The 18,164-nt window shown below is 50.9% G+C and overlaps 1 protein-coding gene across 4 annotated transcripts; it reads left to right on the forward strand.

Moving 5' to 3' along the window:
* Positions 1 to 1,755: 1,755 nt before the first annotated feature.
* Positions 1,756 to 17,870, forward strand: LGALS9 (galectin 9). Of its 4 annotated transcripts, XM_063110583.1 has the most exons (12): positions 1,756 to 1,798; positions 8,684 to 8,775; positions 10,440 to 10,641; positions 11,103 to 11,213; positions 12,152 to 12,247; positions 13,848 to 13,883; positions 14,339 to 14,389; positions 14,833 to 14,874; positions 15,359 to 15,447; positions 15,605 to 15,764; positions 17,172 to 17,318; positions 17,799 to 17,870. In XM_063110583.1, exons 1-11 carry the CDS (start codon positions 1,760 to 1,762, stop codon positions 17,316 to 17,318), a joined length of 1,065 nt encoding a protein of 354 aa, XP_062966653.1. In that variant the 5' UTR covers positions 1,756 to 1,759; the 3' UTR covers positions 17,799 to 17,870. The 4 variants fall into 4 exon arrangements, with proteins under 4 accessions (XP_062966653.1, XP_062966652.1, XP_062966654.1 ...); XM_063110582.1 differs by having other exon boundaries at positions 17,172 to 17,870; XM_063110584.1 differs by lacking the exon at positions 12,152 to 12,247 and having other exon boundaries at positions 17,172 to 17,870.
* The last annotated feature ends 294 nt before the right edge of the window (positions 17,871 to 18,164 follow it).

Raw genomic sequence — 18,164 nt, forward strand, 5'->3', positions numbered from 1 at the left:
TACTTCTAAAATGGGGGAACTTCCTGCAGGGACCAGTACTTGAGCTCTGTGGTTTAGGTAAATTGCTGCTTTGCTGCTGATTCCATAGAGAAGGCTTTTTGTGCAGCTCAGATCTTACTGGTTGACTTCATAGGTACTTCTGGCTATCCAGAGACCCAGTGCACCTGGGTTGTGTAGAAACTCTGATCTGGGCGTGAGTTTTTTCATCAAACTGCACTCCATGCAATTCTATATTCCTGACCAGTCTCCTCTGAGTGGTCCTATGCTGATTGGGGGGCAGATCAGCTGTCCTTGCTGTGCCCCAGTGTTCCCCCAGTGGGCCCATCTCCCCCACTGCTCATACTGCAAACACTTCCCATGGGACAGGCCGTGTGCTGGTCCCTTGCGATGACTCACTGGCCTCTGAGTGGCTCCTTTTTTTAAGTTGTTCTGGCTCCTCGCTCCAATGTGGGTCTATGGGAACCCTGTTAGTGGTCTTGCTGTCCTGGGGGCCACCAAGGCCCTCTTCTCCCCTGCTGCTTCAAAGCAACTTCATCCGAAGGGCACAGCTGCGGCTTTTGTCGGCTCCTGCTCTGTGCACTCAGCAGTTCCAGCCTTAAAGTGGCCATGGCACAAAATGGTCAGAGCAGTTTTTCTTTCTCTCATTGTGGCTTCTCCCACCTTCATGCACTCCATAGGTCTCTCCTCCTCTTCCCCTGAGCTCTAGCAGCCCCAGCTTGGCTGTCATTGCTTTTTTATATAGTTGTAAATTGGTTGATTTGTGGGAGACAGTGATGCTGGGGACTGTCTATTCCACCATCTTGACTGGAAGCTCCCTGTTTGGCCCTTAACTGGTCATCCCCAGCTTGATGACTGGGCCTTCTTGCTGGCATGTTGCAGGGACCTGGTCGACTTCAGGTAAGGTTATTGTCACAGCTCCCCTCCCCCTCTCCAGCCTATCCTGCTATTCTCTGTTCAGCCAATTATTTCCCTTAACGAAGTGTTCAAGCCAATTCAAGGCAGTTTATTTCATATGTCCCCTCCCACCACCATGTCACTTGGAATGTTCTATTATGTCCAAGACTTGTCTTCTCCCCAACATAAAGACCTGAAAAAAAGGGAGAGAGAAGAGAGGGAGAAAGCAAAAAGAGATAAATTCATAGAGAGGAGCACTGGAAGCTCATGGGGCACCCCTATACTCTAGAATAAAAATCTCCATTATGGTGTTTTTCTTGCAAAATGTTTCTTCTTACGTAATTATGTTTTTACATGAAGAATAGAAATTTAAAAGTGAGAAAGACTTTTTAGAGAGCCTAAGTATCCTTATTTAGCTTAGGTTGCTCCTAATTAGCTGTGTGACCTTGGGCCTCTGAGCCTCAGTTTCTCTGTGTGTAAAATGGGTTGAAGCAGACCCTCCCCACCAGCAACCTGTGCACAGGCAGTGCCCAGCCCCATTGTTTTCTGAACACCGTGACTGAGCATGCTTAGGAAGAATGGTCACATAATTTTGGACAGTGTTGTCTAGAAACTTGCTGTGTAATGCCAGTGAGGTCAGGTACTTCAACTTTCTATGAACCAAACATGACAGTCTCAAGGATGGAGCACAGGAGGAGACAGGCTGGGAAGGTCACTGGGGCTGGCTGGGAGTGCCCACTTCCTTCCCCTGAGACACCCTCAGCCTCCACCCCTTGCAGCCACTTCCTCATGCTCCTGGCTCCTCCCCACTGGAAAACTACCAAGTTGCTTTGGTTTCTATTTCTTTTTGAAGGCGGTGGAGAGAATGGCCTTCTGTGGCACCCAGGCTCCCTACCTGAACCCAGTGAGTTTGGGGCTGTGGGCAGGGGGCTGGCCTGGGCTCGGCTGGCTGCCACAGCCAGGGGGGAAGCAGCTCTGGGTGTCTGAGGAAATAATTGCTGGGTGGCAGAGGCAGTGATGGGGGCATCCCCAAGAGAACACAAGCAGGGCAGAAATGCCAGATGGGGTAATCCTGTCTCGTGTCGTATGTTCTGTGCCATGCCAGTCTCACCTGTGCCTCTGGGGACTGGAGGGATGTTAATCACCATGATTCATAGGTTTGACAGGTTCACTGAGCTCCCTCTGAGTGCCTGTCCTGTCCTGGGTCCTCAGGGGAAGAAGGCGTGAGCAGTCTCTAGAAGGGTGAGGGCTTGTATGGTGGGAAGTTATCTAGCGTCTGGGAGGGTGACAACCAGCATGGTAGCTAAGGAGAGAAAGCTTCCCGGGGTTCAGCCATTCACTGGCTTAAGCAAGTTCTTTTCTCCTCTCTTGGCCTCAGTTTCCACATCTGTAAAATGAGGATAATACTGGAGCCCACCTCCCAAGGTGGATTAAGCAAGGTGGGGTATTAGCGTGTTTGAACGGTGCCTGGCACGCTGCAGGTGCTGTGAGAGTGTTTAGTGTTACCAGGAGTCTGGGGGCAGCAGGGAAGGCTTCTGTGCCCTGAGGGTAAGTTGGAGTTAACAGAGCAAGGACGGGTCCAGGGTGTCTGCTGAGGGGCAGTTTTGGAAGTGAGAGCAGAGTGGGAACTGTCCCTGCATTGTAGGGTGCAAAGGGCTGCCTTTTGCACTTTTTTGCTCTCTGTGTGTGTGTGTGTGTGTGTGTGTGTGTGTGTGTGTGTGTGTGTGTGTGTGTGTGTAGGCCCTTTCTGCAGGTGGCCTTGTTTAAACCCAGTGAGATTTATCATCCCTCTTTATATGTGGAAAAACTGAGGCTCTGAGAGGTTGAGGCCACTTGCCAAATGTCCCCAGATGGCAAGTGGCAGAGAAGAAAGGTGCTTTGATTTACCCCAAGAAGAGGGGCTGCATGCAGAGGGAGCGATCGGGGGAGGCAGGAAAGCGACAGCCCGAGCCAGGATCCTTCTGTGGTCACTGTGTTGTGGGCCAGGCCCTGTAGCAGCGTCCCTCCCAGTCTTGGCAAAGAGCTTCACAGGGGACCAGGGTGGGTGGGCTGACAGAGCCCTTGCTAGGTGGGGGGCTGGGGGTTTGGGGAAGCAGCCGGTGCTGAGGGCGGGAAGCTGCTAGGGCCTCGCACTCGAGCCCACCTCAGCAAAGACCCCGGGCGTGGTCTGTTCCCTCCTGGTGGCCTCCAGTGACCCCCCAGCCTCCCTGTGGAGGCTCTCAAGGTGGCACCTGCACAGAGGGGCTGCCAGAAGCTGGACGGGCTCACCAGTACCTCTGCGGGGGCCACAGGGTCAGCATGCACCACCTTGGGTGCATTATCCCTCTGTGGTTCTCCATCGGGGGGGTCCCAAAGCTTCCTCCAGGTGCTGACATCTTATTATTCTGGTGACTGGTTTTTACTTTCAAATCTTGGGATTCAGAAGCCAAATTTTTCAAATCAGAGAAAAATCCTCCTATAGTCAACAGAGAGTTAAAACAGGGCCTTGTAGTCCAGACAAAAAAAAGACCAGTGCAGCCCCCAGGCAGCCCCTCTACCCACACGGACTCCCCCAGGCTGGGCCAGTTAAACCTCCCTCAGGTGACCCCTTGTCCTCTGGCAGTCGGAGCCACACTTCCTCCTACGTGCTGGTGGCAAGGTCATGCAGCCCGCTGTTCTGCTGAGAAGGCCTGGCTTGGAAACCTCACTTCCATTTCTTATCCATCCCTCTCAGAGGGCCAGGAGGGAAGCTAGAACCACAGGGAGGATGGGACCTGCTGCGTGAAAGCACTTGGTGCAGGAACAAGGATGCTTTGTGCTTCATAAGGAGAGGCAGTCTGTGCAGTGGTTCAAAGCATGGGTTCTGGGGTTCAAATCCCAGCTCTGTTGCTGCCTGGCTGTGTGGCTTTGAGCAAGTTACTAAACCTTTCTGTGCTTCAATTTCCTCGTCTGTAAAAGTGGCACCAATGACAGCCAGCATTGTTAGAAGGATAAACAAGATAACACAGGCATGGAAGTTTGGCTGCCAGCAGAGCCTCGGAACCTCTGTAGCAAAGGGCCCGTTGGCTAAAGGCCATGTACTCCTCCTGCTGGGCAGACTTGGCTGAGCTCCCACTGCTGGTGACGGGACTGGGTGACCTCTCATGACACCAAGTCCAGAAGGAGGCTGCCCACACTCTGGCCTATAGGGCTTAGCTCTACTTTCTGGACTTCCAGATAGGAGAAGGAGGGAAAAGTCCCCAGCTTCTGGGCACAGCCAGGAGCAAGTTGTGTAAGGAGGGGACTAGGGCACAGACAGTCTAGTCAGAACTGCTAGCACACAGAGCTGGGAGGCGAGCCCAGGCCTGGGGGACTATAAATTCAGGGCAAAAATCCATCCTCCTGCACCACATGGAGCAGAAGGGGGCATGGTTGTTTCCTGCGCTCCTGCTATAATCCCTCACTAACACACACGGGTCCAAATTCCACAGCAGCCTTGGCCAGCTAGGCTGAAAACAACAAATCTGTTCTCTTACGGTTCTGGAGGTCAGAAGTCTAAGCTCAAAGTGTCAGCAACTCACAGTGTTTCCTTCTGGAGGTTTCAGGAAAGAATCTGTTTTCCTGCCTTTTCCAGCTCCTGGAGGCTGCCTGCACCTTTAGCTCGTGGCCCCTTCCTCTTTCTTTCTTTTTTTAAAAATTTTTTTTATTATTATTATTTTTATTTATTTATTTATTTTGTTGGTTTTACTTTTCAGATATCTTTTTTTTTTTTTTTTAATTTTCTTTTGTCGATATACATTGTGGCTGATTATTGCTCCCCATCACCAAAACCTCCCTCCCTCCTCCCTCCCCCACTCCCCCCCAACAATGTCCTTTCTGTTTGCTTGTCGTATCAACTTCAAGGAACTGTAGTTGTTATGTCTTCTTCCCCCCCACCCCCCGGTTTTTTTTTTTTTTTTTTTTTTTTTTGTGTGTGTGTGTGTGTGTGTGTGTGTGTGTGTGAAATTATTTATTTATTTTTAGCTCCCACCAATAAGTGAGAACATGTGGTATTTCTCTTTCTGTGCCTGACTTGTTTCACTTAATATAATTCTCTCAAGGTCCATCCATGTTGTTGCAAATGGCAGTATTTCATTCGTTTTTATAGCTGAGTAGTATTCCATTGTGTAGATGTACCACATTTTCCGTATCCACTCATCTGATGATGGACATTTGGGCTGGTTCCAACTCTTGGCTATTGTAAAGAGTGCTGCGATGAACACTGGGGAACAGGTATACCTTCGACTTGATGATTTCCATTCCTCTGGGTATATTCCCAACGGTGGGATAGCTGGGTCATATGGTAGGTCTATCTGCAATTGTTTGAGGAACCTCCATACCATTTTCCATAGAGGCTGCACCATTTTGCAGTCCCACCAACAGTGTATGAGAGTTCCTTTTTCTCCGCAACCTCATCAGCATTTATCATTCAGAGTCTTTTGGATTTTAGCCATCCTAACTGGGGTTAGATGGTATCTCAGTGTAGTTTTGATTTGCATTTCCCGGATGCTGAGTGATGCTGAGACCATGCATACCCGTCACCTGGCGTCAGCAAAGACCGACTTCCTAATCCGCCCTTGGATTATTTCTTTTGTCCTTTTTGTTTTTTTCTTTTTAAAAAAATTTTATTTTATCATTACACAATGTATTCATTTTTTGTGGCCCTTTGCCAATTTCTCCCTAATCTCCTCTCCCCTTCCCCTTTCCCACCTCTGGTGTCCTCAGTTCTCCTTTTGAGAGTTCAAGGACTTATTGTGATCCTTCCTTCCTTCCTTCCTTCCTTCCTTCCTTCCTTCCTTCCTTCCTTCCTTCCCTCCCTCCCTCCTTCCTTCCTTCCTTCCTTTTCCTTCTTCACCTCCCACTTATGAGTGAGGACATGCAATATTTCTCTTTCTGTGCCTGGCTTATTTCACTTAACATCATTTTCTCTAAGTTCATCCATGTTTCTGCAAATGGTAGAATTTCATTCCTTTTTATGGCAGAGTAGTATTCCATCATGTATATATACCACATTTTTCTTATCCAGTCATCTGCTGATAGACGTTTAGGTTGGTTCCAACTCTTGGCTGTTGTAAATAGAGCTGTGATAAACATGGGAGTGCAGGTGTCCCTTCAACATGATGACTTCCATCCCTTTGGTTATCTACTCAGTGGTGGGATTGCTGGATGATATGACAGTTCTATATGTAGTTGTTTGAGGACCCTCAGACATAGTTGTTTTCTATAATGGTTGCACTAATTTACAGTCTCACCAACAGTGTGGAAAAGTTCCCCTTTCTCTACATCCTCGCCAGCATTTGTCATTCTCTGTCTTTTTGATACTGGCTAGTCCAACTGGTGTGAGGTGATATCTCAGTGTGGTTTTGATTTGCGTTTCCCTGATGCTGAGTGATGCTGAGCATTTTGTCATGTGTCTGTTGGCCGCTTGAATATTTCCCTTTGAGAAATGCCTATTCAGCTTCTTTGCCCATTTTTAATTGGGTTGTTTTTTTACTGTTGTCTGAGTTCATTGTATGTTCTGGATATTAATCCCTGTCAGATGCATAGTTTGCAAATATTTTCTCTCATTCTGTAGGTGGTCCTTTGCTCTGTTAACTTTTTCTTTTGCTGTGTAGAAGCTTTTTAGTTTGACATAACCCCAATTGTTTATTTTTCCTTTTGTTGCCTGTGCTTTAGGGGTCTTTTTCATAAAGTCTTTACCCAGCCCTACTTCCTGAAGTGTTTCCCCTATGTTTTCTTTGAGTAGTTTTGTAGTTTCGTGTCTTATACATACGTCTTTAATCCACTTTGAGTTGATTTTGGTATATGGTGAGAGGTACAGGTCTAGTTTCATTATTTTTCATTGGAAGTCTAGTTTTCCCAGCACCACTTATTGAAGAGGCTGTCCTTTCCCCAGTGTATACTCAATTATCAACTGGCTGTAAGTATGTGGGTTGATTTCTGGGTTCTCTATTCTGTTCCATTGGTCAGAAGGTCTGTTTTTATGCCAGTTGTTTTGGTTACTATAGCTTTGTAGTATAATTTGAAGTCAGGTAGTATAATGCCTCTGGCTTTATTTTATCATTATAATTTTTTTATTTTTATTTTTATTTTTATTTTTTTTTTGCCCAAAATTACTTTGGCTATTTGGAGTCTTTTTGTTCCATATGAATGTTAGGATTGTTTTTCTATTTCTGTGAAGAATGTCCTTGGTATTTTGATGGGGACTGCATTGAGTCTATACATCGCTTTGGGTAGGATGGACATTTTCACAGTGTTAATTCTCACCCTTGAATTATTTTGAAGCAAATCCAGATATATCATTTCACTGCAAATGTTTTATTGTGTATCTCTATAATATAGAAACTCTTATACCCTTTCTGAAGGATTTTTTCCCCCAGAAATTAGAAAGTTTTATGGAAAAAAAATCTAGATTTCTGTCTTCTCTTAAAAATTTGGAAGCTCTGCCAAAACTGGACCTGGATGGCAATAATTGGTCAGAGCTGAGTGGATGCTGCCCCTTGACATGAGGGGTGTAATGTCTGTTTTGCCATCGTTCCAACCAGTCCCTATTGTGTCCTACCTGTCCATCTCCTACCTTCCTATTACCTGCCTGGCTCCTGTCAGCATTTAAGTTTTTTAGAGAATTGACCTAAAAGAGATGTTAGAGAAGACATTGACAACTTGCAAATGTGAAAATCAGCTAGGAGATAAAAAATCAGCTAGGAGATAGAACTGTGCCTTAATGCAAGTTGCAGGACCACATTGGATAAAAGGCATTTCAGATGTAAGCTTTGGGAGTTGGGAAGTACCAATTTGGGAATTTTGCTCAGAGAGACCAAGGTGTGGGGTGGTGGGGGGAAGGCACCTACTATGTGCCTGTGTCTTCCACAGACTTTTTCTCACTAAATCATTAAACAATCTTATACAGTAGAGGGATTTATCTCTATTTTACAGATGAGGAAACTGAGACAAAGAGACGTTAAATAGGCTTCCCAAGGCCACACAGGTAATGAGCAGCAGAGACGGGACTCCCAGCTGGAGTCTTCCTGACACTAGAACAACGCAGGCCTCACCATAGCCCATTGCCCCTTTAAAGAGGCCCAGAAAGAAGAACTTGACATAGTGATTGCTGATGGGGCCTAGGATGAGTGCAGATACCACACTAGGGTTTTGGAGGCTGTTGAGGGTCTGAGGGAAGGAATGGAGAGCCTAGGAGCAAGAGGAGAGAAGGAGAATGCCTGTGGCCCAATAGAAACACTTGGGAAGAGGCTCAACTTGAGGTGGCTGGTGGGGCAAAGGTCATGGTCACCATTGTTCTGTGATATGTGGGTGTGCGTGGGATGTCTTCCTCTTGGCCCTCTCAGGTGAGTGGAAGGGTTACCCTCCAGAATACCTGATGAGTCCCTTTGGTCCCTTGGGCCTCCTGAATCCCCAGCCAGGGCCCTAAGGCCTTTGCTGGGAGCTTGGCCTGGGGTGCAGCAGCCCCCATCTCAGGCCGTATACATGCTGCTTCCCTGCCTGGAAGGCCCTCCTCCCGGTGGACTCTCAGACTCTCATGCAAGGTCAGCTTTCTGTCGCATCCTCTCAGAGCCAGGAGGTCTCCTTACCCCAAGCTTAGCACATCTGTGTAACTACCTGGACTGGTGCCTGCTCCTGCAGAGGCCCGTAACATCTGTGAGGCCAAGACGCCCTCTGCGCACAGCTGCATCGCAGTGCTGTCTGCCCAGGCCGGCCATTGGCAGGTGCTGAAGGGAACAGACAGAAGGAGACAGCCCAACTGACCAATGGTCCCGATGTCTTCTCTCTGCAGATTGTCCCCTTTTCTGGGTCAATCCTAGGGGGTCTCCAGGATGGACTTCAGATCACTGTCAGTGGGATTGTTCTTAACTCCAGTGCAACCAGGTATATGGATGGGACTGTTGTTTCTCTCTGGCCTTGTCCCTTAGCAAACCAGCTTGCCTGTGAGCTTGGGTCAGTTCTGACAAGCTCCAAGCTCACCAGTGCCTGGCTCAGGTGCTGCACAAGTCCCTGTACCAGTATAGGGGGTGCCAACCGCATCCAGGGGCACCATTAACAGAGACTCTGGGGCTAGTGGGTCCCCGAGGGCCCCAGAGAACTGGCAGTCTGAGGCGGGAGGTGGCATGGCCCAGAGGCAGATGATGATGTTGCAGGGCTGAACTTTGCACGCTATGACTCAGAGCTGCAAAAATAGAATTTCCTTTATTTCCCATAACTGCTGTCACCTACTTTGAAGCCCTTCTCCTGCTGAAGTGGAAATAGTTAAATATTTAACATCAAAAGTAATTAGGTCTCTTTTGGTGGGAAATCCTAAATCAATTCAAAATACCAGCGCATCTTGTCAGTGCTGTCTCCCACCCCACCCTCCGTCCCAGGTGAGCTGTCTGGGAACAGGGATGAGCTCGTGTGTCCTCTCAGCGGCTGGAGGGGCCTCACCCAGGCCTGGCTGACCCGTGACTGGGTGGTGCACAGGTGTGTGGCTCTCACCGTGTTTGTTAGGGACTACGTGGTGGCTTTCTACTCCCATCTTGTCATAGAGCCTTTCGCCACCTCAGACAGTCGCTCTTCCCCGGGGAGCTTCTGCTCTCTCCCTTCTCTGGGGCAAGAATCTTCAAAGGACTACAGGAATGAAGCTGATGGACCACAATGGGAAAAATGCACCCAGAGATAGTCCAAACAGTACTGTCCATTTAAAGAGAATGTGGACTTAGAGTTTGTGATTCCAAAGTCATCTGCAGCCTCCTTTCCTCTTAGTATTGCCAGAGACAAGGCTGGCTGGATCAGCAGTTTCCTGTGGGCCCCACTACTGAGGGCTCACAGAACGACTGCTCATGTAATCATCCCTGAAGGATGTCACCCCTTTTCTGGGTGTGGCAACTTGAGAGTGGTGTGGTTTAGGTATCATCCCAAATGTAAACAGTGCAGAGCTGGGGTGTGATTGCAGGCCTACTTGACTTCGGGGGCCACCATGCCCATACCTCACATGTTCCCCAAAACATCCACCAACATCCAGTGAGGGACAGACGCACATAGCAGAAGTTTTCATGCCTGGAGAGCTAATATTTATTCTGTGCTTCCCCTATTCCCTTTAGACATTGTCTTTCCTGTGTTCTTTAAACTTGTTCTTTCTTCCCAATTAAGCAGGCATGGGCTGGCTTTCAACACTGCTGGCCTCCAACAACACCAGCCTCCAGTGAGTGTCCCCTTGGCGCTCAAGGCTCTCTCCTAGGCATGCTTAACCACTTCCATCTCTGATACCGATTTGTAGTGAGTTTCCAACACCTATACTTGTTGCTAGTGCCGGCACTTTTCCTTACCCATTTTCTACTTATTTTTAGAAAATCACACTGTAAAGGCAAAATGCAATGATTGCACAAAAACACATTAGGTCCCAATGAGGTGAACCAAAAGGATGCCAACATACTAGTCTGTGCCACGCAGGTTACACGCAAGTTCCCAGACAGACATAAGTCAAAGGCACCGAGGTCCTCCTGCTCCTATCATTGGCAATAAACCATGACACCAAAGACTGATTTTCCTCGGCCTAGGTTTGCGGTGAACTTGCAGACCGACTTCAGTGGAAATGACATTGCCTTCCACTTCAACCCGCGGTTTGAAGAGGGAGGGTATGTGGTCTGCAACACGAAGCAGAAACGGGTCTGGGGGCCTGAGGAGAGGAAGATGCAAATGCCCTTCGAGAAGGGGAAGCCCTTCAAGCTCTGCTTCCTGGTGCAGAGCTCGAACTTCAAGGTGAGCAGGAATCCCCCTCCCCACCTCCTGCTCCCTGTCCCCCCAGCCCTACCAGGCTTGATGAACAGCCTTAAAATAATTAGGTTGAGACCAGGCCAGAGTAACACCACTATACAGATCGTTTCCTCGTAAGGGTGTTACTGATCTCTGCATGGTCTCTTTACACACCTTCACCTGGATCTACAGGTGTGCCTCTATTTAAGTAATACCCCAGATGAGATATGGTGAGAAAGACAAACTAGTGCAATCAACAAACACACAACCATAAGCACTAAAAGCCAACAGCTAGAGCCAAGGAGAGACTGGCACAGCACTGAAGGCTGATGCCATCAACCTACAGTGATCGATGTGAAAAGCAGACTTAGGTCTTTATTGCTCGAAGCAGGGGCTCAGGAGCTCAGGTGCGCTCTGGTCCCCTGGCCTGGAACTCCTCCCCTGGAACACGCGCTCTCCTTTGGCAGGTGACGGTGAACGACATCTTCTTTGTGCAGTACTTCCACCGCATACCCTACCATCGCGTGAACACCATCTCTGTCACCGGCACTGTGCACCTGTTCTCCATCAGCTTCCAGGTCAGATCGTCCACCCGGCCCCTGTCCCCCGGGCTGGAGTGCAGGACCCAGTCTAGCTGTGCCTAGGTCCTGTTGGGTGGGCCCAAAGGTACCAGCCAATCTCCTACCTGGGTGACTTCGGGGACACACTGGTTCCCCTGCCCGCTGTCTGCCCACCCCTTCTTCTCTGTCACTCTTCCCCTCCGTCTTGTGTTGCTGTCTCTGTCCAGAATACCTGCCTCAGTCTCTCAGACTTCTCGGCCATTCCCTACTCTCTCACTGTCTATTTCCACCCTGTTTAGGAAGCTGGCTGGTTCTGCAAACAGCCCTGTCTTGGGAGTTCTGATTCCCAGCTCTGCCATTCTTGTCTATGGGATGTCAGACGAGCGAGTTGGCCTCTCCAGACTTGGTTCTGTCACCTGTAGAATGAGTGTAGTCATTGCACCGCAAGGGTGGTCGTGTGGTTCAGTGAGACGATATATGTTGGGGTCATAAAATGGCCTCCACGGGACCACAACAGGGTCTGTTTGATCCTTCTGTGTCTTCAAAGTTTTGAACGTCTTGCCAACATCTAAATGGTCAGGAGATACAACATAAAGCTCAGGAGGAGTAGGGAGTGCCGGGCCCAGGTCTCCACAGGGTGCCAGCAGCTGGATGGGAGCGTGGCTGCCATTCTCAGCACGTGTGTGTGCTCCTCGAAATGAGCGCACAGTAGGTCCTCAATGAATACGAGCTCCTCTGCCTGTGGGCTCATCTCTCCCATTCCCTCCTGCTTGCTTCTCTGCCCTGCGGGGATAGAAGCGAGAGGGATGGGGGAGACTGTCCCCTGCTGCTGCCCACCAGCCTAAGCTTTCCTCTCCCTGCCCACCTGGCTCCCCTCCTGCCCTGCGCCTGCCTTTCTGCTCTTCCTTGCTCCATTAACACCGCTTCTCGTCACCTGTGGTGCTTTGTCTTAACAGGACATCCGTGCAGCCCATGTGCAGCCTGCCTTCTCCATGGCACGATTCCCCAAGCCTGTCCGTTTCCCACCCAGGCACAAAGGGCACAAACCGAAAGTGAGTTGAACACAGAGGCCCGGGGGGGCTGAGCAGGGAGCAGGAAGGACAACAAACAGGTCAGCCAGGGCCTAAAGACTCCATTGTGCCCACCCTAGGGGCACCCAGAGCTGGGGACCTGGAGGTCATCCTTGGTTTTTCTCTCCCCTTCTTTGTGTCTCTCCAATATGCCACCCTTGGTCCAGGCCACTGTGATTCCTCCCTACAGTGACCGTGGCCTAGCTCGCCTTTCCACCCTGACACCCACCCACTGCCACAGTGACCCTCCTGCAAGCAAATCCCATCACATCCTCTCCCTGCTTAGAAATCTTAAAAGCCCAAAGCCCTTCTAAGTAAAGCCCAAATTCCCCAGCAGGACATGCAGCATCCTCCCTGTTCTGGACCCAACCCACCTCCCGGCTCACCCCGCACCCATGAAGCTCATGCAGGCTCTGCTGCTCACTTGAGGCCCCCTGCCCACCATGCTTTTGCACACGCTGTCCCAGTCCAAAAGCACCCTGTGCTCTCCCTGCACCCAGCAAACTCCTAACTGCCCTTCAACGCTCTGCTTAAGTGTCATTCTGCTGGGGAGTTTTCCCTGCCCAGAAGACTGCTGGATCTCCCTCTGTGTCCCCACGGACTTCATACCTATCTGTGCCATGCGAGTCACGTCCCCTCATTATAACTGTGTTTACGTGCCTGTCCCTGTCACCCCACCCTCACCTCCCCTACACCCACAAGCCTCTGGAGGGCTGAGATTGTGGCTTGTTCATTTGTGTATCCCCAGCACTTTGCACAGTGCCTGGTGCTCAGTAGGGACTCAGGAAATGAATGTTAGATGTGGTTTGCACAGAGAGGTGGAATGGGGGACTGGCCAAGTAAGCACAGTCTACTGGGTGGGGACAGGAAGTGTGGGCAGCCCTTCCTTTGGCCACTCAAGCAGTGGGGACCGGGGGAGGGGTGCTCTGTCAACACAGCCTTCCTATGGCCCATGATGGCACAGACAGGTCACCAACCTCCTGCCATGCTGACTTCAGGACTGGTCTAGCTCCAGGCAGCCTTTGCAGGGCAGCCCAACTTTGGCCCTCGCCTGGGGAGGAGATAGGGATGGTGGATACAATCAGACAGAACTGGTACCATTTTGGATTTTATCACTTGCTACCTGGGCGAGCTTGGGAAAGTTGCTTAACCCTCCTGAGCCTCGTTGCCTCCCCAGTGAAACAGGTGCTGAGAACGCCTCCCTTGTTGGAGGGCACTGAAGCCCAGCATTGGGCACACAACAGACCTTCAGGAAATGCTAGTTTTCCCCTGATGGGTGAAACACAGCCTGGAAGGAATGCTCTTGCCTCTAGGAGCTAAGGGAAGCAATATGGACTGTGTCAGGCTCCCCCCTCTCTCGGGACATTCCCCCTCCTCTAACCCCAGCCCCCCTGTGCTCCTCGGGGTGAGAATCCAAGTGCCACAGGCGCAGGACGGCTTGCTCGGGAGCAGGAGGGAGGTGAGAGTGTCTGGGGAGGCATGTCTGACCAGAAGAACCTTACCCTGCAAGCTCTGCTCTCGCCTCTCACCCTCATGTAGCACCGACAATAACCACCATTTTTCTTTCCCTCCTCCCTCTCAGCCTCCAGGCTTCCATTTTGCCAGCCAGGCTCCCATTGTAAGTCTCTTGCTCTCTTTTCGGATCCTCTTCGTTTTTGTTCATCTTGGAGGTTCTCCCACGGACAGCGTGGGGCAGCCGAGGCCAGAGCCCCTGTCCGTGGTGCTGGTGGGAGGGAGTTGCGGGTGCTTGGTTGGAGCTTGTTTGCTCAGGCTGCTGCCACTCTGCGGGCAGCCACAGAAGGCGGAGGCCTCACAGGCACTTCCTCCTGCAAAGTGAGCCTACGCTGAGAGAAATTTCCCCGAGAAGATGGACCTGGGGCCACAAGTACAGCCGTCTTTCTCCTTCAGGGATCTAACCTACCTGCCCGTCCTGGGGGCCTGGGCGGGGCTGTCGGGCTGGACGCAGCTCAAGGTTCACTCACCTCGGAGGACGTGTCAAGTGGCGCCCTCTGGTGGCAGATGGTGGTCCTCACACTGGCAAGAGCTGGTTAAGACCCGGTTTCTTTCTTCCAGATTCAAATGTTCACCCACAATGTGCAGGACGCCCCTGGACAGATGTTCCCTGTAAGTCTAAAAATTCCCATAGCCTCAATGTTCTCCTTCACCAACAACTGAATTCCCTAGAGTGCTAGAGTCAGGAAGAAAGTGGCTTAGCAAAGAGGATGGGGACATTCGGGCTGGCAATCAGGAGATATGCGGCTAACTCTCTTTGGGACAGCAGAGATTCTGGAACAGGCTGGATTTATCCAGTGATTAAAGAGGCACGTGGAGGGGCTGAGGGGTAGGTGAACACGATGGGGTTCAGGAACACAGCAGAAAGTTCCAGGAAGGCCAACGTGAGAAGGAAAGGGAAGAAACAGGAGAATCTCATTCAGAGCCTCCTTCTAGAATGTGCAGGTGCCTGTGTGTGTGTGCGTGTGCGTGCGTGTGGGTGCGTGCGTGCGTGCGTGTGTGTGTGTGTGTGTGTGTGTATTCCCACACTGAATTTCCTGGTCTCTTTTCAACAGAATCCTGTAATCTCACCTATGGCATGCTCCAACCCGATCTATGTAAGTGGTTTCTTGGGGGGCAGGGGCAGAGGTTTTGTTTGTGCTGGGCAGGCAGGAAAAGGTAAGTTGGGGGTGGTCCTCTGGCCCTGCAAAATTAAAAGCAGTCCTGTGCTGAGCTGAAGTTCTAAAAACCTCTAAGTAAATTAGAAGACTGCTGAAAGGAGCTTTCAACTTTAAAATTGTCACTTCAGCGCTAGCAAATGATATGGCCTTCCTTTTGCACCCCGAGAATTTTTTTGTGTGCAGCTAAAGTTCCTTTCATGACAGTTTTAAGCCCGCTGATTTGAGGAACACTACAAAGTATTCCTTGGCATTTACTGAACCAAGGAAAGATACCATGGGGTTCTTTCTTGAAGGTATTATTCACAGGCACAGTTGTCAAACTCAGCTGACTGTCCAAATTCATGAGAATTGCAGCAGAATTCCCCTCGTGCAGCAGCTGCTCTGGCTGCAGCTGGTTCACCTGTCCCCCTCCTCCCAACAGACAATGCCTTTCTGCACCAGGATTCCAGGCGGGCTATACCCATCCAAGTCCATTGTTGTGGTGGGCACTGTCCTGCCCTATGCTCAGAGGTAAGCCAGGGCTTGCTCCAGGGCTCGCAGGGAGGAGAAAGACCCTCCAGGTCATTCTGGCCATCCCCCTGGCTCCGGACAAGCTGGGGATGATGGGGAGGGGCTGGGGCCTGGAGGTCAGTGGGTGGGGAAGGTCCATGCGAGCCTACCGCCCCAGGTTCCACATCAACCTGCGCTCTGGGAATGACATCGCCTTCCACCTGAACCCACGTTTCGATGAGAACACCGTGGTCTGCAACACCCAGATCAATGGTTCTTGGGGGTCTGAGGAGCGAAGACTCCAACAAATACCCTTTGGCCAAGGCCTGGGGTTCTCGGTAAGGTGCTCAGAGGGGCTCACAGGGGTGTGAAAGGGGCGCAGAAGGTCTGGGGGTACCTTGAACGCAATGGGAGCTGATGTCTCTGGGGTGAGGAAAGTGTTCAACAAATCATTATTATTTTATTATTACTGTCCTGCACAAAGTAGGTGTTGGTATCTGCTTTTAACAGAGGAGGAAACAAGCCACAAGGGCAGGTCACTTGCCTGAGGTCACAAGGCCCGTAAGTGCCAAGTCAAACCCAAGAATGAGGTGCTATTTATTCACCTATTCATTCAACAACCATTCGTCAACTGTGGGGGCCACTCTGTGCAGGAAGCACCCATGCACTGGGGGTGTAGCCGTGAAGCAGATCCCAGGGAGCTCACGGTTTAGGTGGGGGGAGGAACAAGGAAACAAATGCATGAACAGGTCACTGCAGATGAGGACAGGTGCCGTGCAGAAAGCAAACAGCACCTTGGGATAGAGTGAGCCCAGGGAGGGTGGAGCTCATGCTGTCCTGCAGGGACATGGGCGTGGCTTGTCCAGGAAAGGCCAGGCCAGGGGCTGCTGCATAGAGTGAGGGCCAGAGGTGTGGGGTGCAGCTGGAGGTCCAGAACACACGGTGCAGTGTTCTCCATCCTGACTACACATTCAAATCACTCTGACAGCTTAAAAAAGAAAAATCAGTGCCTGGGTCCCACCCCTGGCTGATGAGGTGCTCAGCCTGGGCATCCGTGTTTTCAAAATATGCCCTAAGTGATTATACTCTGCAATCAGGGTTGAAAAGGACTGGTATAGGGCTTTGGCAGCCAACAAAAGAAGATGGGATTTTAATATAACTAGAAGCCATCTGGGTTTTTCAAGCTAGAGAGCAATATACCTTGATTTACAGAGCTGTGTGACCTTGGGCAAGCGACTTAACTACTCTGTGCTCCAGGTTCTTCATCTATAGTATGGAGTTATCATAACAGGAGTCTCATAGAGTTGTATGCCTCGTGGAGAGTGCACTGGGGTGGAAGAGACAAGTTAGAGGCTTCCGCTGCAGGAGCCCAGACGAGTGCATGCCTGTGTGCTGGGTACTAGGGAGGGCACAGCCAGCCTTCCTGTCCCTAGTAGCTCAGGGTCCAGTTGGAGAGTGAGAATGGGGGGTGGGGAACATGGCCTGAGCAGGCCGTTGACTCACTTAGGCGGGGTTCAGGAGGCAGGGAAGGTGTGCCAGGTGGGAAGCACAGGGGAACAGCATATGCTAAAGCATAGGGGAAGAAGAGCACGTGGCACGATCAGTGAAGAGCATTCAGCGTGGCCAGCGTGCAGGTGGAGGGCTTCTTACCGTTTGAGGAAGGAGGGACGGAGGGAGGCACGAGCCTGAACTTAGGTCTGAGGACTTCCCTAGTATAGTGCAAGTGGCATGGTCTCTCTGCCCAGGTGTGCATCATGTGTGAAGGCCACTGCTTCAAGGTGGCCGTGGATGGTCAGCACCTGTTTGAATATTACCACCGCCTGAAGAACCTGCCTGCCATCAACAACCTGGAAGTGGCGGGTGACATCCAGCTGACCGACGTGCAGACATAGGTGGGCTCCCAGCCGTGGGACGAGGGCTGGCAGTGTTGCTGTCTGGGTCCCCTCATTACCTCCACTTCCCTGTCCCAGACCCAGCCTTTCCACTCTACCCGGGACCTGTACTTTTCTGGAGAGACCATGTCCTTGTCTGGGCCTGCTTCTGGCCCAGCCAGCCAAGGTTGGAGGAGGCAGCTGGCTGCAACTGCCTTCCTCAGCCGTCCAAATCCTCCCATCTGAGGAGAGAGGCACAGCCAGTGGGAGGGAGGGGGTGGTCGGTGCATAGAGGGAGGGTCCTGAGCCTTCCCAGGACCCCAGCCCGGGCCTTCACCCCATCTGGCTCTCAACCACATTCCCAACCGCCATTCAACTCCATCCCAGTCCCAAGCCACCAGCTGCACTCCACGTGGGAGGTGACTTCCTCAGCCCCTCCTCTTTCCCTGACCTTTAACCTCTCTCACCTTGCACCCTGCACCAACCCTTCATGCCTTCCAGGAAATCTACCCTGATGATATCCTGCTAGTTTCCACCAACAGACCAGAACTTTCTCAGCAGAGGGCTCTCTCCTTTCCCAGTGTCCTCAAAGTAAAGAAATAAAAATGCTTGTTGGCACATATGTGTGGGATAACTATGGTTTATGAAATGTGTTTGGAGACATTTTGGAGTCTCTTGAATTGGGAGCAGGGGGACACTGCCAAGGGGAGTGAGAAAACAAGCGTTCCCTTTGGGCAAGGGGGTCCTGACATCCACACCGACTCCCACCGGGTCCCTCACAAATCCCACAGGGTGTCAGAGAAAGCAGTTAGGGCTCAGGCCTCTTGGGCAGGAGTCTCTGACGTAGGAAACTTGGTAACTGGAGAG

This window comes from Cynocephalus volans, chromosome 10 (genome assembly GCF_027409185.1).
Source record: "Cynocephalus volans isolate mCynVol1 chromosome 10, mCynVol1.pri, whole genome shotgun sequence".
Classification (NCBI taxonomy): domain Eukaryota; kingdom Metazoa; phylum Chordata; class Mammalia; order Dermoptera; family Cynocephalidae; genus Cynocephalus; species Cynocephalus volans.

Bases quoted from the DNA above. Each gene is read 5' to 3' on its own strand.
- LGALS9 (XM_063110582.1), top strand. From the start codon at position 1,760: ATGGCCTTCTGTGGCACCCAGGCTCCCTACCTGAACCCA. The intron at 10,642-11,102 runs GTGAGCAGGAAT...CTCCTTTGGCAG, and splicing joins TGCAGAGCTCGAACTTCAAG to GTGACGGTGAACGACATCTT. The intron at 15,765-17,171 runs GTAAGGTGCTCA...CTCTCTGCCCAG, and splicing joins GCCAAGGCCTGGGGTTCTCG to GTGTGCATCATGTGTGAAGG.